The sequence below is a fragment of the Geotrypetes seraphini genome, chromosome 11 (genome assembly GCF_902459505.1).
Source record: "Geotrypetes seraphini chromosome 11, aGeoSer1.1, whole genome shotgun sequence".
Taxonomy (NCBI): domain Eukaryota; kingdom Metazoa; phylum Chordata; class Amphibia; order Gymnophiona; family Dermophiidae; genus Geotrypetes; species Geotrypetes seraphini.
The window spans coordinates 5,358,581-5,383,638 of NC_047094.1; the positions used below are offsets into that span (position 1 = coordinate 5,358,581).

Genomic DNA, 25,058 nt, shown 5'->3' on the forward strand with positions numbered 1-25,058 from the left:
CTTGGGCTCCGCCAATTTTAATCTTGGAGTTTATCCATAAAGATTGATTAGTTGACTTATTAATTGGGATAGGTGTTAATTTGCTGATATATCTCAACGTTTTCCAGGTATCCATTAACATTTTATTTTCCCTATATCTTCTAGGCATGTTAATGCTTGGAACATGAACTAAATTCAAAGGGAACATAAGGCGCCATTCCAAGTATAACCTATCTGGTGCATTATCTATGAGTTCTGGGATTTAAAGGATGTTATTTCAGATGGTAAACTGCTTGAATTTTCACAACTATGTTTCCACTACAAGCAGGAACAATGTAACTGAGAGTCAGAAAAAGCACTATGCTATAAACAAAACAGACTGACTCTGTAACAGTAACACAACCCCAGAGGAGTACTCGTTTTACAAAAAGTTAAGCTCAGAGATATAAAACTCTGAAGAGGGAGAGGTAACCCCCTCTTAGGGAAAGAGTTTATCTTCCAATCATTGCTTCATAATTGTGACAAACGAGCCCAACTCCAAGGTATGAAAGTTTTAACTGTGTATATATCTCAGTGTGAATGCAATATGCATTCAACAGGCTTTCAAAAATAGATAAGTATTCTGCATTCAGGTAAGCACTAGAATTTTCAGCATTCATATGATTAATTCTCAAAAATACTTATCAGGGTCCCGACGCAGCCCCGTTTCGGTGTCTACTTCAGGAGACCCCGTCTGACAAAGTTGAATTTTACAAAGAATGATAGTCATAAGAAATTCAAACACAGGTTCGTTCTGTTGTTGAAAAATTTCCGTGCTACCTCTCCCTCTTCAGAGTTTTATATCTCTGAGCTTAACTTTTTGTAAAACGAGTACTCCTCTGGGGTTGTGTTACTGTTACAGAGTCAGTCTGTTTTGTTTATAGTATTGAATTTTCACAACTGCAACATAGATTTGGTCTTAGTAAAACACAAAGTTTTAAATGGTTGCAGCTGAACCAGGCCATTCAGGTAGGGTTCCCTGAATGGAAGACTTTGAACAATCAGTATAGTTTGGAGTTCCTATGCTTCCAAGCAGACTTCCTAGGACATCAAGCCGCACTGTGGTATAAATTATTATCTGGGTACTTGAATAAAAAACCAAAGAATGGTCTAAGAGATGTTTGGAGCATTGAGATCAAGCACCAAATATCTGCATCTCAATGGCCACGAATTTGGTCTTGGAGAATGAGATGTACAGTGTCAGCATCTATGAGACAAACTTGGCTATTTTTGTTACATAGAGTGTTTTGGACCCCTGTTCGGTTACAAAAAATAGATAGTTCTAAGTCCAATAGATGCTGACACTGTAATCTGGAACCTGGGACACTTGATCATCTACTTTATTATTGTCCCTATATTAAGAAATTTTGGAATTCAATTTGTCTCAAGTAAATACAGTGCTATTTGGCATGATGATGAGGAAAAAGAGTCAAATATCATCAGAGAACAACAAGTTTTTATTAGTTATGACAGGGGTTGCCATCCAACACATAACCAACAATTGGAAAATCACAGCAAACTTAGTTATACATTTTGGTGAAATACATTATGCCATATATTTAAAATGGAACGTGCAATAGCAGTACAAAGAGGGACATATACTAAATTTATAAAAATAAGGGGGACATTGGCAAAATATTGTGATGAATAATCAGCACTTCTCTTCTCCTTTTCTTTTTTAGCACACTAAAGGGGGGAGGGAGTTGGGAATAATTTTACATATTATGTTATACTATGATATATGCCTGGTGGGCCGCCGCGTGAGCGGACCGCTGGGCTGGATGGACCTCTGGTCTGCCCCGGCGGAGGCGACTACTTATGTACTTATATAATATGTGTATATTTTTATTGAAAATATGATGAAGGGTGGGTGGTAGGGGGGGGTACTGATTTTACCAGATGTTTATATGGCAGATATCAAAGTGCTATTCTGGAATAATTTGTTGTAATATATTCTTTTGTGCTCTTGTTGTTTAATTTGAAAACGAATAAAGAATTAGAAAAAAAAAAAAAGAAAGCGTTTTGATTCACTAGATCTTCACCAACGCAGCCACTCTGTAAAACGCATACCCTGTGCTCACCATATCTATATGTTTAAAACTCATAAACTTACCCCTTCCTTTACTAACACGTAGCAAGCCTTTTAGCACCGGCAGCGAGGCAGTAACTGCTCCAACGCTCGTAGGAATTCCTAGGAGCGTTGGAGCTAAAACCCATGCTAGGCGTTAGTAAAGGAGGTGGTTAATGTGTAATACTCATGAGCTTTTCCAAACCTGAAGGCTAATCATATGATTAAAACACAGCAGACATATTTTGAATGATTATTTGGAAAGGGTGAAAAAATATTTCCTCCTAATGTTAAAACTTCTGCCCACTGCGCCCTACGAAAAGTGCCACTGTACACTGTCACCTCATCTCACCTGTCATTACTTTTCCAGTGAATACCTTTAGGGCTGACAGAGACCACCAGGCTGCAAGCCAGACACGTGAAGAAGTTTATCCAGTCAAAAACATTCTATAAGGGGGGGTTGTCTAGCTTCTCCTGTTATCTGTTCTCTTCTTTAAAGCCTCCGTGAAGAACCAACATAGCCGTCCTTATATTGTCTGCTATATTGCAAGTAATTGTTGGTATGTTTCTGTCCTGGTGTTCACTCATGGAAAATTAATAAAAATTTATATTGAAAAAGAAAAACATTCTATAATTTCCACTCTGCACAGCAGAGTTCCCAGATGACTCCATGGAAAACTGGAACTACAAACAGTGTAGTACGGGGCAGTGCCCCCCCCCCCCCCCATCAACACCTCTTAATCTTCGCCAGCACGAGTGGCTTCTGCAAGCATGCTCCTTGCACCAGAATTGGATTTCCCTCTGACATCACTTCCTGGCCCTGTGACCCGTAAGTGATTCAGAGGGGACCCAGGCTGGCACGAGCAACAGGTAGAACTTGCTTGAGTTAGTGAAGATAATACAGAAGTACGGAGTGTGGGGGGGTAGGACGGAGAGGTGCCAGCATCCCTACCGACTTGGTGACCGGGGCAGTCCACCCCCTTCCCCTTACTACAGATCTATTTCTATAGCGGTGCTAAATGTATGCAATGCTGTACATTATATGCAGGTGCTTTCTCTGTCTCAAAAGAGAAACAAAAAAGAACAAGAGCTGCCGAAAATCATAACGAGAAAGCAAAACAAAACTACAGGAAAATATACAGGGTAATGGAATTTTATTAAAATAACTAAAACAAAAGTCTTAAAACAAGTACATGAACTGCATAAAAATATCTGATCCTAATATTGGAGTGGACCAGTTTCCTGATTTTCTAAATACCAACATTAGGGACCCCTGAGGAAGGAGTGTTTCTTCGAAACACAGACTGTGTCAGGTCAGGTCCACACCAATATTAGGACCAGTTTTCTGGGTATTTTTATGCAGTTCATGTACTTGTTTTAAGACTTTTGTTTTAGTTATTTTAATAAAATTCCAGGACTTTGTACATTTTCCTGCAGTTTTGTTTTGCTTTCTCTGTCTCACCATCTGGGTTTTGTACCTCGGACAATTGAGGTTGAGTGACTTACCCAAGGGGAATTGAACCCAGTCTGTCTTGATCAAAGCCTACTGCATTAACCATTAGGCAACTCTTCCACCATCCATCTGTGGATGCAACAGGGAAAACAGGCCTGGCTGAGTCCGTTCCTAAGGACCAACTGCCTTTTCTGCTGTCCCCATATTAATCTTAAGATCCGTGACAGAAGCTGATTTTGTAGTGCACTCCTTTTCCTATCTCATGCTTTGCTGGTCAGGATCGAAACTCCACAAAATGATAGACAATTCAAGGTTTTAAAATTAGAACTTTGCCCTAAAACAAGCAAAGACTTCAACACCACCAATAATAATAATAACCATGATGATAAATAGTTTAAAAACAAGGCAGCGTAAACATAAGAGTGAAAAAGGCTCCCCAGTGACACATCTGTAAGAAGACAGAAGACGCAGCCAGTAAGCTCTCATGCCAGCGTCATCTCTGCTAGCCACTGCTCACACAGTGCCCGCTGCTCCTCACTCTCCGGGCGTGCTTCTTCCTTGCCTGTTCCCTCCATCTCCTTCCTGAGTGGGAATTCTGTCTTCTCCATCCCTGCCCCGGTTTCCCTGGCTTTCAGTTCATGCACCGCTAAATCCACCTCGCAAATAGTGTGCTGAGGGCTCCAGTGCTTATCCACCATGCTCACGAATGTATCTGGAGCTATCACGTCTATGAGTTCTGTGTCCATGGGGATACGCAGGGCATAGGCATGAAGCATCATTCTGTACGGCTCGGTGTCTTTCTTAAAGCTGTAGGTGAAATCTCCCACGATGGGGTGCCCGATGGCTGCACAGTGCACTCGTAGCTGGTGAGTGCGCCCTGCAAGGACGGACAAGTTCAGAGTTTAGCATTGATCAGTTAGTGATTTTACAGCTGCACAACCTCCCCCCCCCCCAGTCAGAACAATATCTACAAGTGGGGAGTGTGTGGTGCAGTGGTTAGAGCTACAGCCCCATGTCCCTGAGGTTGTGGGTTTAAATTCCTCAGCAAGTCACTTAATCCCCCCTTGCCCCAGGTACACTAGATAGAGTTTGAGCCTGCTGGGACAGAGAATGTAAAACCACTTAGGATATAAGAGGTATATAAATAAATAATAAATGCACACTGAGAAAAAAAGTGAGCAAAGATACCAGGAACCAGAATACAAATGAGAACAGTGGTCTCCGACCTTTTTCATGTAAAGGGCCATAGGGTCACCAAAAGCCTTGACCTGCTTGTTCAGTCTGGGTATTAAAAATTAATGCTAATATCGATTCTACAATACTTCAAGGATATATTTTTAAAACTCACTTTATTTGGGATTGTCGACAGTAGCAAATTCTGAGTAACACACTTAAGAGATTGTTTGCAGTTACTATATCAAGTGGGAAAGATTGAAATTAACGCATTGGCAAGATTTGAAGAGCATTTTAGCTAACTGTATGAGGGCCACAATGGAGGACTTTGAGGGTCATGCGTGGGAGGCCACTGGATTACAGAAATTCAAGCTCAACATCGAAGCAACTAAATTAACTATGTTGGCACTTCTGTAATGTGGAGCCTTGATGAAAAGCAATTCTGTAACCCTATTAAGGTGCCTAGAATCCATTATACAATGCTAGTGTATGTTGGCATTGGCATAAGAATTTGACACCCATGCCTCGCCCCACCCACCTGTGCACCCCCTTGAGAATACCACAGTGCAGCTGCGTGCCACATATGCAAACACCCACTTATAGAACTGCACTTCCCATTAAAACCCTTGCTGTGACCTCCACCTGTACTTCCCCCTCTCTCAACCCCCCTTCCCCCAACCAGCGATAAGCCTCTGCTGCCACCTCTTCCCTGTACAAAACCTCTATGGCCAAGGCCTCCCTGTGCTAACTTCGCTGCTGCCAGGGTCCACAGCCCATCCCTCTCGGTTTTAACTTTTTTTGGAACTTCCTAGAGGACACCTTTCAGCGACTAGGATTTCTCCTCAACTTCCTGCCAATTTCCATCTCATTTTCCTTCCCCACCACCCAGTGCAGCCTGTGGCACACTCAAGCAGCTCCCATAGGAATTTCCAGACTCTGCCCATTTTGTCACTTATTCCACCTGCTACTCCTGGCCGTCGCCATCATGCTCTATTTTGTACCCTCTATATGATTTACCCTCTACAGCTACTTTTTCCTGCACAATGTGGCCCCAGGAGCATGTATGACAGGAATAATACAAGAGAGAAAATAAGCCTTTGAAACTATCAGAGCCAAGTTCCAATCTCACCACAGAAGAATCCTGAAGTACACTGGCTGAACAGAGCTACTATTTCTCTTGTAATGAGTATATAGGTAAAAGGAAATGCACCTGTGAGGGGCTGTAGCAGCACTTTGGTCACTGGCTCTCCACTGTACAGTCCGTGCTGGAGGACAATGAGCTCTGTCTGGCAGGGTTTTGCATTATCACAACCTAAGTAACATAAAATGAAAAGTATAAAGCACAAAGGGGGGACAGTGTAATCTACAATTTGCAGGAAAGGCTAAAGCAGCTAGGGCGCTTCAAGATGGAGAAAAGACAGCTCAGGGGAGATATGATGGAGGTCTATAAAATACTGAGTGGAGTGGGAAAGGTAGATATGAATTGCTTGTTTACTTTTTCCAAAAATATTACGACTTCAGGGCATGCGATGAAGCTACTAAGTAGTTGATTTAAAACAAACTAGAGAAAATATTTCTTCACTCAATGTGTAATTAAATTCTGGAATTCATTGCCAGAGAATCTAGTAAATGCAGTTGGCTTAGCAGGGTTAAAAAACAAACAAACCAAAAAAAAAAAAAAAACACCCCACAAAAAAAAGTGTGGCTAATTTCCTAAAAGAAAGACCATAAGCCATTATTAAGATGGACTTGGGAAAATCCACTGCTTATTCCTAGGATAAGAAGCATAAAATCTGTTTTACTACTTGGGATATAGCCAAGTACTTGGGACCTGGGTTGGCCACTGTTGGAAGCAGAATTTTGGGCTTGATGGACCTTTGGTCTGTCCAAGCATGGCAACTTTTATGAGATCTGCTGAGTAGTGAAAACAGCAGCTGAGACTGCCACAGGAGGTCACAGCCACCATTTTGGCACTGGTACTAGATTGGACAAAAGCAAAGCCCAATCACTCTCGCTCATACCATTTCCAATCTCAAAATGATGGCTGCGACTTCCCATGGCAGTCTCACGAAGCTGCCATTTTTTGAAATGAGAATGGCAAGAGCAGAAGCGACTGGGAATTTGCTCCTGCCTATGCTGGTTCCAGTCCTAAAATGGAGACTGCGACCTCCCATGGTAGTCTTGTGAGGCTGCCGCAGAAGTCCCAGCTGCTATTATCACTATGCAGTGAGTGGAGGCTGGAGCAACTTGGAATCACTCTTGCTCAGAAAAGGCCAACGCTAGGGCTTTTAAAAGCTAGGCTCAGGGAGGGCCTAAGGGTGAGGGAAGGCAGCCCAGGAGAACACATTTTCTGTTGGGGGAAGGGGTTGGCCTGAGCTTGCTGCAGCAGTGGCTGGCGCAGGTTTGTGGTGGCGGCACAGACTAGCTGCAGAGTGAAGAGCTTCGGTTTCAGCGCTGTCATTTTTGGCCAAAACCCTAACCCAGATTTTGGGATGGTTTTGGTGCTGAATACAAAATCCTTAGAGGCGGTACTGTAGAAAAATCAGACTAACTCATCTACACATAAAAATAGCCTTACCAGGTCAAACCAATGCTCCATCAAGACCAGTGTCCCATTCTCACGGTGGTCAATCCAGGTCCCTAGTACCTGGCCAAAACCCAAAGAGTAGCAACATTCCAGAATCTCAAAGATTAGCAAGATTCCGGAACCCCAAATAGGAGCAACATTCCATGCAGAATCCCCAAAGAGTAGCAACATTCCAGAATCTCAAAGATTAGCAAGATTCCGGAACCCCAAATATGAGCAACATTCCATGCAGAATCCCCAAAGAGTAGCAAGATTTCAGAATCCCCAGAGTAGCAACATTCCATGCCATCGATCCAGATAAAACTCCTGCCTTCTGCTCAGCCTGTCTTTTGCACATTTCTCTGCATCAGTGGCAAAAAGCTAAATAGCCTCATTAACATTCATTTTAATATGCTGTGTGTAGGGGTCCTAAATGCACATTTATGCAGAGGTATCTCCTGGGAATAACACTTCTCTGCATTGGGCACCCATAAAATTGTATGCCCCTAACCCCATTTGCACAAGCTTTCTGCATTAACTATCGAGGCTGGAAGAAAAGCTTTGTAACTCGCTTTGAATTACACCTGAAAAAGGCTGGATCCAAAATCCCTTCGCTTCCCTGTCCTTTTCTCTTTAATCCTGCTGGAGTTGTCTGCCAATGCTCTCTCTCCCTTCTCATGCACATTATACCCCTCCTTGAATTTTATTGCTCATGTTCAGACTGTCTAGGCACCAGCCCCTGTACACTGATGCAATGGGGGCCAGTTCTTCTCTCCCTTTGACACCTGCTCTGTAGTAGAGAATGACATGGTGAGAAAATCCATCACCATTCTCGTCCCCATAACCATAACCATCCTCATGTCATTCTTTAAGGAGAAAGGGAAGAATCAGAGACTGAATGGGCCCAGCCACTGACCCTCAAGCCTTGCATTGAAGAATGCTGGTGTAGAAGGACTGAGGTTGAGCTAGACATTAAAGAATAACACAGGATGGTTTCCCATGGTTATCCAAGGGACAGGGTGACAAATTTTCACCGTGTCACTCTGTAGAGCAACAAGATTAGCTTGTGTTGGACACTGTATCTGCAGCACTTAACAAGTGCATAGAGGCAGGAGATACCTCCCCCAACACAAAGGGGTGTCAACTGCACAGCAAGCCTTAGCCAGGGCAATTACCTTCTGTTCCCTCAGCACACATCATATGAGTCAGTCCTTCTCGGGTGTCTTTCCCAATGGCATAATTAATTGTCAGCCGGTCTTTCCTTACGCTCCCCCGAACCTGCAGAAAGGAGCGACACCATGAGTTACCTGACATGGAAAATGTCCCCTTGTCCCCCAGCCTATGCTCACACTTTATAAGATCTGCGTTCAGATGTTAGCAAAGGAAGCAGTCGGGGAAATGGGGCCTTTACACTGGCCTGGTGCTTTATAGATGAAAGGAGTCTTTGATAAGGATAAGGGACATGTACCAGAGCGAGGTAAGCTTTAGTCACCAGTTGCTGGATGAAGCATTTGTATACTCTGCCTGCAGCTGCTTTGTTCAGAGCGACACACAAGGCTCCGCTGGTGGAGAAATCCAACTGATGGCAAAACCTGAAAAACAGAAGAGCAAAGCCCAGTATGACTGAGAGAGGTGCTGCCTGCAAGTCTCTCCCTTCCTTCCCTCACTCTTTAGGGCTGGCTCCACCATTAGACAAACCATGCAGTTACCTAGAGCTTCAAAATTTGAGGGGAGGGAGGTTTCCACTAGAAGCCTCAAACAGTGTTGCTGCCATAGATTCCTAGCTGAAGAGATGAAAGAGCTGCCAGTGGCCAGAGCAGCAGAAGCTTTTGCTACCACTCTAACATCATACCTGCTGTGCCTGTACCAAGAGCATGCCAAAATTAGTGAGCGGGCAATTTATTGTAGGTAAGGAGAAGCACTAGAGGCAGATGCTGAAGAAGGGAAGGAAGATAGGCAGGACTTAGATGCAAGGAGACAGGGAGAGGCAAAGACGATGGCTACTGGAAAAGTGGATGGAGAAGTAGGAGATGTGGAAGGAAAGGTTGAGCTGGAATCGTGTCATGTGAGATACACCCCACCCCACCACGGCTACCTTAGGGGAGACAGTGGATGGGGAGTGACTTTTGCATCCCTGTCTCCCTTGTGCCCTGTGCAGTTGTACTGCTTAAGAAAGCCCTGGGAGGTAGAGAAAAGGAAGGAGGCAGGACCAGAGGTTGTGAAGAGGAAAGGAGATATAGGGGTAGTAGATGCTATGGGAGAAGGCAAAAGGGTGGATGCTGGGGAAGAAGGAGAAAGAGGCAAAAGAGCAGATCCTGGAAAGAGAGTGAATGCAATGCAGAAGCTGTAACCACCATCAAAGGAGGGAGAACTGTACCAAAGCTGTCATCAGTAGGAGGGAACTCTGTGCTGAGCCCTGCTGCCGGTAGGTGAATTTAGAGGGGCTGACGATTTGTCTAGGCACTGTCCACCAGAAAATAGAATATTCTTGTGAATCTGATTAACTATTCCCATCTTTGAAGAATGATATAAGCTGCTGCACACTTATAGATCCTAAATTCAGAATATAGATTCTTTTCTCTTGTATTAAGATTTATTTATTTAAAAAATGTATATACTGCCTAAAAACCTAGGCAGTTTACAAAATAATGAAAAACAATATTTAACATGTCCAATATAAGCTGTCCTGTTGTCCACCCTATTGACCATGCTTGTTTCAATCACATAAACGCATCAACAAATAACTGTGTCTTCAAGAGTTTTTTAAAGGTGTCGCTGGGATTGCATAAACGCAATTGACCTGACATTCTTTTCCATTTCTCTTTTATGTAATATTGTAAATCGCCTTTTTATATTAGAAAAGGCAATACAGCAAACTGAATAAACCACAAACCATAATATCCCTGTACAGGTTCAGAATATGAAGGCACTTTAATTATAAGGCCTAAAGCATCCTATCTCAATATCCATCCTCAGGTCCTGGAGGGTTACCTTCATCAGACACTTGCTTTTCCCCTTCCACTCATTCTGTTATCTTTTTTTTCCCTTAGATCTGCATCTTTGTTTCTAAACAAGACAGATGTTTTATTCTGGTCCAATCAGACCATGGTAGATGAAGGGATGGCAGGCATCCTGCAATCTGCCTCTATTATTAAATGCTGCACCCCCTCACCTGAAGCCATGGTATGTGCCTGGGTCTGCCAGCTCTGGGAACTTGTGTTTCAGCTGGCTCTGAACTGTCAGCTGTTCATACCACATCTTGCTGTCTATACGGATATCCCAGTGTTTGTTTACAACGATGAAGTCTCGGCTCTGGTACAAGATGGAGAGGTTCTCAAGGCTGCCTGGCTCCATTGCAGACACCTTTAGAAAGCAGTAATACAAACAGACTGTCACCCCTTCTACTGGAGATAGACCCATGGATACTATTACTGTGAACATTTGTGCTTCCAGTTCTGTGCTTCTGTAGCGCATTTTAAAGGACTTACTGTTGTAATATATATGTATGGTTGAAAACGAGGAAATTAAGCTCCCTTCTCCAACACCTTCTCAATTTAAGGACTTGTAAAACATAAGAGGCTCTGCAGTTCTTATCAAAGCTTATCTATATTCTGTTGTGTTTTCTGACAAGCATTTTTGTTAATACATCGTTGCTGAAAAAAAATACAGTGTGCTGAGAATCCCTTCAGATCACGTGGTAGGCTAGTTTACAGATCTCCAGTACAGTACAGCCTTTGCTGTCCATATGAAAATGTACTGAGTATTTTTAAGGCTATCGATGTGAGGGAATTTTCATTTTGAACCTCGCTTTGATGTCATATTCAGAGATTGCAAGAGTATGTAATTGTATTGCCAAAGCATGGATTTAAGATGTTTTACTGTGAGTTTGCATTAGATAAATAAGGAATGCAATTTCATAAGCAGTACAAAATATGTAAAGGGAGAGGGGAGATGTGATAGAGATATCCCTTGCAACCCATTCTAGAACTTCAACTAAAAGAAACTATACTACATAATAACTCTTATATTCTGCTAACTTCCATCTAGATTCCAAGGGGATCATAAAAAATCCTACAATTTACGCCCCGATTATATTTAAATGTTTTTATTATATCTCTCCTCTCCAGCATGATTTCCAAAGTTATGCATATTGTAAGTTTGTCTCCATAAACTTTGATGATGATGATCCCTGGCTTATTTTAGTAGCTGCCCTCTGGAACGCCTTCAGCCTATTTATATCTTTTCAAAGGTACTGTAAAGGAAGTCTCTCACTAAAGACGCACACATGCCATGCAACATTGCACTTACATATTGCAGTAGGGTTAGTTTGCACTGCATAATAAGGTGTATACTGACCAATAGCCACTTTGGGCCAGATTCTATAAAAAGCACTGTACCTCTGCCTAACTTCATTGCTTTAATTGGCATGGTAATTGATTGCGCCATTAAAACTTTGTTAATAAAAGTATACGATGGTAGACACCTATGAAGGTAAGCGCTGTAATCGCTTCTAGTAGGGTTACCAGATTTCTTGAAGAAAAAAAAAAAAAGAGGCCACCTGGCCCCCACCCCATTCCATCCCCATATTGAGGGCATGCGTGGATGTGACGCGATGACATCACACACGTGTGCACGCATGTGACATCATCATCATCAGGTGTGGCCCCAAGCTCGGGGTCTTCCAAAAGCCAGACCACCTGCCTGGTTTTGAAAGTCTACTACCGAGCGTCTAAAGGTGCCTAAGGTCACATTAGGCTGGAGATGAGCTTGGACGCCTAAGAGAAGAACTTAGGCGTCTGCAATATAAGCCTCATTTGACATCGCTTCCTAGTAAACCAACCCACCGAAAGTCACGTGCACGAGCACAGCGGGCGGGACTGGCACCCCGAGCGCAGGAGCCCGACAGCTGCTTCTGCGGCCGCAGGCGGCGCGCGCATAGCGCTTTCTCCCGTGGGCTGGCGGCGCGAGCCGGACGAGCCCTCCCCCAATCACAGCCCCGCAGCCTACGTTCGCTGGTGCCTCCGGGACGGACGTGACGGCGCGTGCGCGCGAGAATGGGCGGAAGTGACGGAGCGCGCTGTTTTTAGCCCCCCTCCTCCCACCACAGCCTCGCAGCCTGCGCCCGCCGGTGCCTCTGAAGCGGAAGTGACGGCGTGAGGGTAGGCGGAAGTGACGGAGCGCGCTGTTTTTAGCCCCCCCTCCTCCCATCGCAGCCCGCGCCCGCCGGTGCCTCCGAGACGAAAGTGACGGCGCGTGCGCGCGAGGGTGGGCGGAAGTGACGGAGCGCGCTGTTTTTAGCCCCCCTCCTCCCACCACAGCCTCGCAGCCTGCGCCCGCCGGTGCCTCTGAAGCGGAAGTGACGGCGTGAGGGTAGGCGGAAGTGACGGAGCGCGCTGTTTTTAGCCCCCCCTCCTCCCATCGCAGCCCGCGCCCGCCGGTGCCTCCGAGACGAAAGTGACGGCGCGTGCGCGCGAGGGTGGGCGGAAGTGACGGAGCGCGCTGTTTTCAGCCCCCCCCCTCCCACCACAGCCTCGCAGCCCGCGCCCGCCGGTGCCTCTGAAGCGGAAGTGACGGCGTGAGGGTGGGCGGAAGTGACGGAGCGCGCTGTTTTGGCGCGGCGGTTCGGAGCTCTCTGTGTGGAGCGGGCGTCGCCATGGACGAGTACGAGGAGCTGTACGGGGTGGAGGATGACTTCGAGAGCCAGTTTGAGTCCGAGCTGGAGGTGCTGGCGGAGCTGGAAGGTGAGCGAGGGCAAGGCCCTGAAGGAGATGAAGACTTGCATTGGAATATGCCAGAAAGAAAGTTGCATCCGCTGCCTCCATTTCCCTGCATTTTCATTGTGGACGTCAGCAGATGTCAATTCTCCAAACATATCATCGTTTTTTCTTCCGTCTGTTCTGGGACCTTTTCCATCTGCTGGGTTTCTCTCCTTCACTTTCTTCTCGATCCGGCTACTTTTTCTTCCCCTCCTCCTCTCCATCCAAATGCACCATCTCCTCCCTCTCTCTACCCTGCCCCTTTCCTCCCCATCTTTCTTCCCACACAGGTCTGGCTGCCATCTTCTTCCCTTACCCTCCCTCCCCCCAATCCAATCTCAGTCCACTGCACTATTGGACTATTCCTGTGACTCCTGAAAAAAATTACATAATCACGGAATAGGAGGCCGTGTCTTGTGGATTAAGAAGTGGGATTCCCCAGGGGTCTGTTCTGGGACCGCTGCTTTTTGACATATTCATAAATGATTTAGAGATGAGAATAACTAGTGAGGCAATTAAATTTGCTGGTGCAAAATTATTCAGAGTTCTTAAATCACTGGAAGATTGTATAGAATTACAAGAGGATATTGGGAGACTGGACATGACATTTAGGAGCCCATTTTCCAAACAGAAAGACATCCAGAAAATTGCACAAAGTGCCAGATGGATGCTTTTTAATGCAGAAACATCCAAATTGCTATTTTTTTTAAAAACTAATTTTTCAGCCTATGTAAAAACCCTGTTAAGTTTTATTATGTATGTAAACTCTTCTGGGAGGATGGGATATAAATCCAAATAAATAAAATAAAAATCACAAGAGCAGAATATGGGCCTGGATCCCCTTTTATACAATCTAATACACCAACCACAAGACTACTCCAGGGACCAGCTTGCTGCTCTAGGAAAAATGTCCATTACATCTGTAGCTGTCAAGCGCTTGGTATATCTAAGGGGGAGGATCCAGTGTCAGTTTGAGCATCTTTTTGGCACTTAAGGGTCCTTTTACTAAGGCGTTTTAACCAATTTAGCACCTTAGTCATTTCTGAATTGGGTCTAGCCCAAACATCCTATTTTTTTTGCCCTGAACATTTTTACAATGTTCTATTATTGCAAAAAGATGTCCAAACGTAGCCTCTTGAGATTTAGATGAGCTGTAGAGAAGAGCATCTAAAAAATGAGTTTTAAAAATAGCAATTTGGATTTTTTTTGCATTAAAAAGCATCCATCACAGTGACTGCAAAATCCTTCTCAGAGGTGGTATCTCTTATTTCAAGCCCAGCAGTGTGTACTTAGCAGGGCCGGATTTTCCTATAGGCTAACTAGGCTTCAGCCTAGGGCCTCAAGATCAAGAGGGGCCTACATTCAAATTGTTAGCAAAATTAAAATGACACTACTCTAAAAACAGTGAACACTAAAACACTGAACTGAAAATAAGGAGAAATTCTACACATATGACTAATAAACAAACATAAAAATGTATTGGTTAAGATCAACGCTTTCGGCTCATTGGGTCTGTTCGTTTGTATATACTAGATTGCACCAAAGTATAGTTCATACGTTCACTGATTGCTATGGCAAATATTGAGGTGCCTTATGCTACTAAACTCTGGTTTGTTCTTGCATAAATAAAGCAGATTGGTGTAGATTGGAACAGACAAACAAACAGACCTATTGATATCCCGACGTTCAGTTATATTCGTGTTACTTCGATAATATGAAACACGTGTTAATGTTATTAGAAAAGATTCTTATTTTAGGATTGCGTACATGATCATTTGATTCTCGCCTTTTGAGTTCAGTAGGTTTAATACTTTAGTGAAGTGTTTATAGACTATTGAAAAAAATTTTTGTGACAATATCTTCATTTCGCGGAATTCTAAGTAAATTCTTAACATGTTTTAATTTGCATATTTAAAAATGTATATTACTTGCTTTATTTTATATTTTCATGATTATATCCTAAATAATAAAATCCTAGAGCGCACATGCGCTGTTGAAATATCGTGAGTCCTGGTGGCGTGAGGTGTGCTTCTGTGTCACTCCTCACGGCGCCTGCACCAGCGACTCATCAAAATTCAGCCGGGGGTGGGGAATCCGAATTGCACACGTGCTCCGGATTGGATCCCGCTGCTCCTCTCTCCCCCCCACCCCTTTCCTGGCTCCGGAGGGGAATCGTTCTCAGCCCCGGGTGGGGGCGCATGCCGGTCCCCGGTCCGATTCTGCCTCCGGTTCAGGTTTTAGCCGCTCCTCAGTTCCGCTTCGGGATCGGAACCAGCTCCGGCTGCAACTGGGCGTCGACTCGGCTTCTCCCTTTCTTTTTCTCGCCCTGGGAGGAGGATCGGGGAGGGAAAGACGTCAGTCCGGAAACAGCTGGGCAAAGCCCAGCCCTGCGGGGAGAGAGGCAAAACGTGAATCCGTCAGGACAGGGCGGCCCAGACTGGCATTGGGGGTGGGGGGGTCAGTGGAAGGGGGATGGGAGGCAGGCAGGCTGGCATCGGAGGTGGGGTGGGGGGTTTAATGGAAGGCAGGCAGGATGGCATGGGGGTGTTCAATGGAAGGGGGATGGGAGGCAGGCGGGCATCAGAGGGGGTGTGAGGTGAGGAAGGACGCACTGGGGGCACTATGGACATAGGAAGGGGCACTAAGAACACAGAGATTCACAGACAGAAAAAATGACAGGCAGCATGCAAGGAGAGAGAGACAAAGAAAAAAAATACCCAGACAGACATCTACTCTAGCACCCGTTAATGTAACGGGCTTAAAGACTAGTATATATATAATTCATTATTCATAATTGCTATTTTTTTCAATGAGACAAAATAACAGTTCCATACAATCTTGATTAAAAAATGATAATTTCGTTTCATTATTGAATTAAGGATATTTTGAAAATATTTTTTAAATTGATTAGTGTTTGAAATTCAGAAATTATGAAATTAACATTTATTATTTTATAAACAATGACTATTATAAGAGACGCGCTATTCACGGAAATGAGTTTTTGTTTTACTTCAATTTATTATTCGAAAATGAATTGTTTATCGAAAATTTCGATAAACAAAAGAAAACTTACCACAGTTCAAATACGTAAAATGTTATTTTTTGTATTAATAATAAATAATTAACTTTTATTTATGCACAATAATTAATAACTCAAATAATTTGTTCTAGATTCTAATCTAAGAATGAGTAAAAGATTTGAAAGTGATGCTTGCAAACGCAAGAAAAAGAAGCTACAAGAGTATGAGGCAAAGAAGCTAACACCGATTACTGCTTACATGCATGTGCCAACTAGTACTACTCAATTGGAAGCAATGCAGCACGTTGTATGTGAGGACACGGCCGTTGCACCAACTCAAAGTGAAAATATGGAACTAATTCAAGAGCAACTTACTGAACATGAATATACAAACGAGCCACAAGAAAATAATACGAATATTCAGAAATTTTTTCAGACAACTAATGAGAAACACCATGTTCAAGATGTTGCAAATTTAGATAGTGATGTCAAATATATGTCTACTGTAACAGATGTTGGCTTGTGGACAAATTTATCGCAAAATGATGTATCTTATTGGGTAGAGAAGGGCCCTTCTCAAGTTCAGTATCACTGTGGACCATTTTTAAATTATAAGCGAGAATATAAGAATCAGTCCAGATTTTGTACAAAAAACAATTTTTTATTCAACAAAAGCCAATGGAGAAAAATATACCCTAGAATGGCTTGTGTACTCTCCCTCAAAAGGCCGCGTTTTTTGCTTTGTTTGTAAACTCTTTCCAAATATTGCATCTTCTGCAACAGCATTAACTTCTGAAGGATTGGAAAAACCCTGCTATCATTCAAACTCATGAAAATTCGGAAAATCATAGGAATGCTATGTTAACGTACTTAACAAGTGCAAAAGTGAAAACTTTAACTTCAAAACTAGAGGAAGAAATAAGAAAAGAGCAGCAAAACTGGCGTTGCTTTATAGAAAGAGTTTTCGCTGTAATTTGCACTCTTGCAGAGCGAGGCTTACCATTTAGAGGAGACAATGAAAAGTTTGGAACTTCAAATAACGGCAATTACTTTGGTCTTCTAGAATTAGCAAAATTCGATCCATTTTTAAGAGATCATATCGATCAATATGGAAATACTGGCTCAGGAAAACCTTCATATCTGTCTAAAACTATATGTGAGGAAATTAATCAACTTATGGCAAATAAAGTGAAAGACACAATTGTGGCGGAAGTGAAAAAGGCTGGCTATTTTAGCTTTTCAGTAGATTCCACTCCTGACCTATCTCATACTGATCAGTTGACCTTAATTATTAGATATGTGTCACTTGAAGACGGTTTGCCAATTGAGAGATTTTTAACTTTCCTTGAGCTAAAAGATCACTCAGGGGAAAGCATAGCTGATTTAGTATTTAACTATCACTACTGAACTTGAAATTGATTTCAGAAAATGCCGAGGACAGTCTTATGATAATGCAGCCAATATGGCTGGTAGATACAATGGTATGCAGCAAAAAATTATCGGAAAAAACAAGTTTGCAAGATTTGTTCCATGTGCTGGTCACTCTTTAAATTTAGTAGGTCGTTCAGCTGTTGATTGTTGCCTTGATGCTGTTAATTTTTTTGGTGTTGTGAACGAAGTTTATATCTTTTTTTCGTCTTCCACAAAAAGATGGGCAGTTCTGAAATCACATTTGAAACCTCATTCTAAAGTGCCTAAATATTTATCAGACACTAGGTGGGAGGCACACGCAAAAGCTGCAGAAGCTATTTTAGAAAATTACAATGATATCACTCAGTTATTTACATTCAGATAATAATACAAAGGGTGATACTAGATTGAGGGCCAACAATCTTTTAGAGAAGATGGAAGAATTTGAATTCGTGTTTATGCTCCATTTCTGGAATCGAATACTGAGATATTTTTCAAAAGTAAATAAAATTCTTCAAAGCCCTAATATTTTACTTAGTAGATGTGCAGATTGGTACAAGTCACTTTTGGATATTTTACGTGGAATTAGGGAAGATTTTGATGCAACAAGCAAAAAACACGTTGCCAAATACTGAATATAGAACTGCCAGAAGGATAATAAGAAGTAAAAGGCAAGGGAATTACGAAAATTCATCTGACCCTGATGCCTTAGACGAACTCTCTTCAAGAGATAAATTTAGGATTAAATCATTTATTCCTATATTAGATGCACTAGAATCAAATTTAGGAAGAAGAGCTTCTGTTTATGATGATGTAGTGAAAATATTTTCCTTTCTTGCCGATCTTACATTATCAAAGGTAGAACTTCAAAGAGGTGTTGAGCTGTTAATGCAAGAATACCCAGAAGATGTCAACCAAAATCTTACTGAAGAACTATTTCATTTCTACACATATGTGAGACAAACACATAAACCTTCAAAAAATTCCACATTGTTGCATACAGACTTGCATCAAATAATATTCAAAGAAAATATTCAGGTGGCCTTCCCCAATGTGGAATCAATCTTATGGCTGTTTCTCAGTTTAATAGTCACTAATTGTACAGGAGAAAGGTCATTTTCAAGACTTAAAAATATCAAAAATCAATTAAGCACAATGACCCAGATGAGGTTGTCTTCATTGAGTATTTTGTGCATCGAAAATGAGACCTTCGGAAAAATAGATTTTGATGAATTTATAGAAGAATTCTGTGTGAAAAAGTTTAGAAAGAAATTCTTCTAATCTACTATTTCGTTTTAAATGTATACTTGGATTGAATTAGTTCTTAAATAAAATAACTATTAACATAAAATTTAATATGATATACAATTTGATATTTTCTTTTTTGTGATCTGGATTTTGTTTGAATAAAGTTCCATTTTTGGTTTAGTTTAAGACTTAAAATTCATAATAATTCATACTTAAACTTTAAATGCAAATTATTATGAAATAAATTTATCTGAATTGAATTTGGTTTAATCTTCAATGTATTGAATATATTTTATTTAATTTGATAGAAAATATGATAATTTTTATTGCGTATTTTATTTTCGTAGTCAAAGATTTTCATTATTTGAATTTTGTTTCTTTGTAAATGTTGTGTGTTATGTTTGATTAGTTATTGTTACAAGTACTATATATGGTGCTGAGAATAAATGTCCAAATAAGTGTTCTCGACTTTTTTTTATTTATTATCCGTGTCACATTTTTTATAAAAGTTAGTACCAATAACAACATGTTTCATTTAACATATTGATATATATATCACAATAATGATGTATTTTATTATCTCTCATGTAATTTACAAACTTAAAAATGGGAGGTGAAAGGGAATAGCCTAGGGCCTCTTTTCATCTAAATCCGGCCCTGGTACTTAGGGATGCTGATTCAATAACCCACACTACTGTTAATGCAGGCTAAGTGTTGGCACATTTTCAAGAGAAAAAAATAGTTGCCATGACTTGTATATTTTTACTTATTATCAAAATAACTCCCTCCCCTTTTTACAAAACTACGATAGCATTTTTTAGCGCTGGCTGACGCGCTGAATGCTGTGCACTACTCCCGATGCTCAGTTCCTATGAGCGTTGGGAGCAGCTTGGAGTATTTAGCATGCCAGCTGGCACTAAAATCTGCTATTGCGGTTTTGTAAAAGGGGGGTAATTGAGTTTTCACATTTCAAGTTCACTCTAGGACAGGGAGAGTCCCAGGCTGCTGTCACAATGTGTCTTTTGTGACTCCTTATTGTACCATGAAACATCCACATTCTTGTTTTTAATGAATTGATTCTAAGCATACTTTTCACAGATGAAAGACTGCAGATAGCAGAGCCGAAAAGGTCACAGTTCAGAACCAAGCGCAGCTTTGAAGAAGCAATTGCAGCTGGGGATACCACATGGAGCTCTGCCAGTGGAAGTCACAAGACACAGCAGAAATCAAGTTCTGAAAACCATTCCAGATCTTCAGAGTTCAATAACACCAATCCCAAGAAATATGATGTGGAGGAAGCGCTTTCGGATAGTGAACATTTACTTAGTACGTTTAAAAGTGCAATCTTAAATGGATATTTTTAAAATAGAAGGATTTATACTTGCTAATGCAGCTGCAATTCCTTGTCAACACTACATTACAGGATAGCAGATTTCTACAGGATGTATTAGGGCTACCACACTAATATTTGTGAGAACAACCATGCAAGTTTAAAAATGCACTATGATTCAACATTTCATCTTCAGCAATATGAAAAAAGCTGCTTTACATCATTCAGCTGGTAAACATTAGGCCACAAGTACTAAGCCACTCATATGTGGGTTTTTTCTCCTAGAAGTTTGTTTTACATAGCAAGTGGAAGGTTCTAATAGTGAACATTTAGCACAGGGGTGCCCACACTTTTTGGGCTTGCGAGCTACTTTTAAAATGACCAAGTCAAAATGATCTACCAACAATAAAATTTAAAAAAACACAACGCACACTGTACGCATAGAAAATGTTAATTATCATTCCTATTCCAGGGTTTTTCAAAGAGGTCAAAGCAGATGACTCTATGCACTGTCACCTCAGTAACAACCATACAAAAATAGACAAATATACCCCCCTCCCTTTTTACTAAACCACGATAGCAGTTTTTAGAGCGCAGGGAGCTGCTCTGAATGCCCAGCGCTGCTCTCGACGCTCATAGGCTCCCTGCGCTAAAAAATGGTTTAGTAAAAGGGGACCTTAGTGTAAAATATAGACAGCAGATATAAATTCAGACACATTTTGATCACTAAATTTAAAATAAAATCATTTTTCCTACCTTGTCTGGTGATTTCATGAGTCTCTGGTTGCACTTTCTTCTTCTGACTGTGCATCCAATCTTTCTTCCCTTCTTTTAGCCTGTATGCTTCCTCTCCTCCAGACCTCATTCCCTCCCCCCAACCTTTCCTTCCTCTCTCCCTGCCCTTTCTTTCTCTCTGCCTCCCTTTCTTTTTTTCTGTTTCTCTTCTTTCCTTCTGTCTCCCTGCCTGCCCTTTTTCTTTCTTTCTCCATGCCCTCCCCCAAGCCACTGCCATCGGGGACCAGGACCCAAACCGCCATCAATAACAGGCCCGAAAGCCGACGCAGCCCCAAGCTCTCCCTGCTTCGGCCTACCAGCATTCTGCCATCGGGGAGAGGAAGGCTGATTGGCCTAAGATCGCGATCGACCTATTGGGAGAAATGCTGCCGGGACCTGCCTTCGCGGAAACAGGAAGTAGGCAGGACCCGGCAGCAAGAAGAGCAAATGCTTCACTAACCTGTCTCCCGCCTTAGCCCATAGCGAACGCTTGCTTCAGGGCTCTCAACATATGCGTGCTGGCTTCCCTTCTCCCCCTCCCCCCAGACATAACTTCCGGTTTCGGAGGGAAGAGAAGGGAAGCCGGCACGCACACGTTAGAGCCACGGAGCATAAGTTCGCTACGGGCTGAAATCTCCAAGCCGGTTTTTTTTGTTTTTTTATTTTTTAAATGTTCAGCAGCGGCGGCAGCAGCAGATGACAGCTGATGACAGCTAAAAGGCCCAAGGGAGAACACTGGAGAGGAAGGCTGATCGGCCCGGTAGATCAGGACGGCAACACGAGTCTATCACGGAGCCCGGGATGGGCTCCGCGATCGACTCGCGTTGCCTTCCTGAGCTACTGGTCGATCGCGATCGACGTGTTGAGCACCCTTGATTTAGCACATAAATATTTCTTTTGGACACTAGATAATTATGGGATAATCTATAGGGTAGGATAGTTCTGAAGGTCCTTTTATTGTACTCTTTCTGGAGTGTGTATGGGAACTCCCTTTTTAATTAAAACAATAGTAAGGACATTTTTAATCCATTTATAATATTTTAAAACTTATTGTTGCAATCTTTCTTTTTATAATTTTTATGTATACATATTCCCCCCTTTTATCAAGAAAGAAAAGTCTCCAGAATCCCAATCGGTGTTCAGTTACTCAATAGGACTGTTACTTCACCAGTCAAAAACCTTCCAGTATACAATTTGTAAAAAAGCAAGATGCATCAAAACTATTTACTTTACCAGTGTATGTAGCAAGCATATTTATTTAATGGCCCTTCCAATGATGGCCAGTGTTTTGCTGAAAAAGCTGCATCAGGGATAAAAGACTATTTCAGAAAGCACTTGGTTAAAAATATAAAAGATTGCAAGAATAATGTTGAATGTTTTTCAGTGGAAATTTGTTTGGTTTAAGTAGATGAGTTTTCCCCAGAAGGGGTTTCCATGTAGGAGCTCTATTTCAGAGTCTAGAGAGGAGGGCTTTGTATCTCTGGTAATATGAATGTTTCATCGAGAGGAGTCCTCCATTGTAGACCAGATATTGGGTGGCATTTGATATTCCCGCTGTGGTAATGGAGTCTGCCTTAGAGGGGGACCCTTTTTTGTTGCCAACAGAGTAGGTACAAGACCATAACTTCCAGCCAACCTGATTTTATTAATAGGCTACTTATCTCCCATACCCCCCATCGTACGTTACGCTCATCCCTTCTTTAAAATACATTAACATGCGTACTAGCATCTTTTCTGTTTCGGCCCCTACCATCTGGAATTCAGCACTAAATTATATAAGAGAAATTATATCCCTGGATAAATTTAAAAGTAACTTGAAGGCCTTTCTTTTTAAAGACACTTTAGGTATATAATAGTCCTTCTAAGGACGGTAATGGAAATCTGTTCCTTGCCATCTTTTAATCATTTTAGCTTATTTTACATTATACTAGACTGTTTTGTTTGTTTCCCTTCCTTTTGTTTTGGTCCTTCTCCCCCGCTTTCTCTTTATACAAATTGTATTTCTGCCCTATCGGTAAGTTGTTTGCCAGTGCGTTTGATTGTTTGTAGCATTATTTGTAATTTGTTTTTAATGTACATTCTTTTTATACTTTGTTTTTATATTATGTAAAACCGCTTTGAATTTTAATAAGGCAGTATATCAAATTTTTAAATAAGCCTGACTTGATTCTCAAAGGGCCAAGATTGATGAGTAGACTTTATCCCCTTCCTTAGGATGATTCAGTGAAATTGATAGAGACCTTGAACAACTTCATTGCATCATCTTAAGGAAGGGGATAAAGTCTGCTCATCAATCTTGGCCCTTTGAGAATCAGGTCCAGAACCACCTACTCTGTTCAAGGTCCCTAAAGTTGACACCCTGGTGATAGCAGTCAGCAAGAAGACCACAGTTTCAGTAGAGAGCAATACAGCCCTTAAGGAAGCCTGTAATGGCAGGATGGAGTTGCGGTATTGAGAATAGAGAATGACACGGGGACAAATTTTTCCCTGTCCCGCTGAACTCATTTTCCCATCTCGGAGAGTTCTTTTCCTGCCCCTGCCCCATTCCTGCAAGCTCTGTCATCATCTGCACAAGCCTCAAACACTTTAAAATCAAATCCGAAATAATGTTATTTCGGAGACTGCAAGCACAGGAAACTCCGGGGTCTTTACAGCTCTGGGACACCCCAATAAAGCTCTCTTAAGTATCTAGGTGTTGTGGTGGACTCGAAACTGACTTTTAAAAGTCATTTTCAGGAATTGATAAAAAGATTTTTTTTCAGATTGCGGCTTTTCAATAGACTTCGACTGTATTTGTCTCCTTGCATATTTAGGGTCATTTTGCAGTCAATTTTATTATCATGTCTGAACTATTATAATCTTGTGCTCTTATGTTTGCCAATAACCCTGTTGAGTGCATTACATGTTGCCCAAAATTCAGTGATTAGAACTCTTTTTCGCTTGGAAAGGACTGAACATGTCACAGAATATTACGTGAAGCTATATTGGTTGAAGTTAGAAGATCGTATATACTTCAGACTGCTTGTGATGGTATTTTTGTCTTTGAATGATTTGGCTCCTGCACGTTTGGTGGGTACTATTCAGGCTTATGTCCCTTTATCAAAATTGCATTTTGTTCGTCATGGCAATTTGTCTGTGTCATCTGTAAGGGAATTGAGACTGAATATCTCGCGTGTAACTGTTTGACCTCAAGAATGGAATCTGCTATCCTTGTACATTAGAAAGCAATGTAATCTTAATGGGTTCAAGAAGTTAATGAAGAGACATTTATTTTGTAATATGAAATATTGGCATTAAGGCATCTGCTTTTGTGTAAGCGCTGGTTGCTTATTTTTGTGTTCTTACTTGTATTTTATGTATTTTTTTTATTATATATGTTTACACTGTGAGCTGCTTTGGTTAAAAACAGTTTATAAATAAAACAAGCAAACAGCGACAAAACTTGCGTGGATGGGGAAATTGAGTTCCTAAAGGGACGGGGACAAATTTGTCCCCGTGTCATTCTCTAATTGAGAGTACAGGTGGTGGTCACATAACCAGAGCAGTTCTGCATTGGGCCAGATGTGGTCCTTCTGGAATGTGGGCCAGTCCTTCAGGTGGACGTTTTTTATGACCTCATTAGTATTTGTGCTTGCTGGCCTCAGACATAACTCATAAATGACTGTGACTTAGAAATTGGTCAGCTGATGCCACTTCTAAGTCCATCTACTTATTATCCTAATATTCTACAGTTTAACTTATACATAACCATCTCAACATATATGAATGAAATTTACCTTATCATAGTTCATTTTATCATAAAACAACAGCAATGGGGAAAACATTCCACAATACAACCTCTTTATCTAAAAGCACTTTGATTGCAAATGTCGGTCCCACCTCTGCCAGTGTGGTATTCACAATAGGTCACGGGATGATTAGAAAAGCAGTAAAATAGGGGGTTATTTTCTTATCCTTGTAGCTTGGAGTCAGTTAGTCATCTTAAAAAGTTCCACATGCCAGTTCTTAGCTTCACTAATGCACCAGTTTTTTTTCAACTCATTTCTTTTTTATAGCTCCAAAGCACAAACGGCCAAAACTCGAGGCTGTCAAGAAGCTAGACTTTGGTGCAGATGACTTGCCCATCCTAGATTTTATTCCTGAGAACAGCTTGCCACCTTCTCCTGAACAGAATTCCCAAAAGCAAACCACCAGGTAAAGATTCAGCTTGGACATCAACACTGTACTAATAATACCCACAAAT

General features: G+C 41.7%; 2 protein-coding genes across 3 annotated transcripts in view; one reads left to right on the plus strand and one right to left on the minus strand.

Moving 5' to 3' along the window:
- Window positions 1-2,546: 2,546 nt before the first annotated feature.
- RPUSD1 (RNA pseudouridine synthase domain containing 1) lies at window positions 2,547-12,427 on the minus strand. The gene is made up of 6 exons (XM_033914589.1): window positions 12,123-12,427; window positions 10,451-10,641; window positions 8,747-8,870; window positions 8,454-8,556; window positions 5,923-6,024; window positions 2,547-4,416 (listed from the first exon to the last, which is right to left on the minus strand). Exons 2-6 carry the CDS (start codon window positions 10,630-10,632, stop codon window positions 4,022-4,024), a joined length of 906 nt encoding a protein of 301 aa, XP_033770480.1. The 5' UTR covers window positions 10,633-10,641; window positions 12,123-12,427; the 3' UTR covers window positions 2,547-4,021.
- A 306-nt stretch (window positions 12,428-12,733) lies between these two features.
- CHTF18 (chromosome transmission fidelity factor 18) overlaps window positions 12,734-25,058 on the plus strand; it is a 103,263-nt gene continuing 90,938 nt past the window's right edge. The window contains exons 1-3 of one of the 2 annotated variants that reach the window (XM_033963990.1): window positions 12,735-13,019; window positions 19,810-20,037; window positions 24,871-25,009. In XM_033963990.1, the coding sequence (XP_033819881.1) occupies window positions 12,932-13,019; window positions 19,810-20,037; window positions 24,871-25,009 (455 nt within the window). In that variant the 5' untranslated portion in view covers window positions 12,735-12,931. Of the gene's footprint in view, window positions 13,020-19,809; window positions 20,038-24,870; window positions 25,010-25,058 lie in introns of both variants that reach the window. The other variant, XM_033963991.1, reaches the window with a different exon arrangement.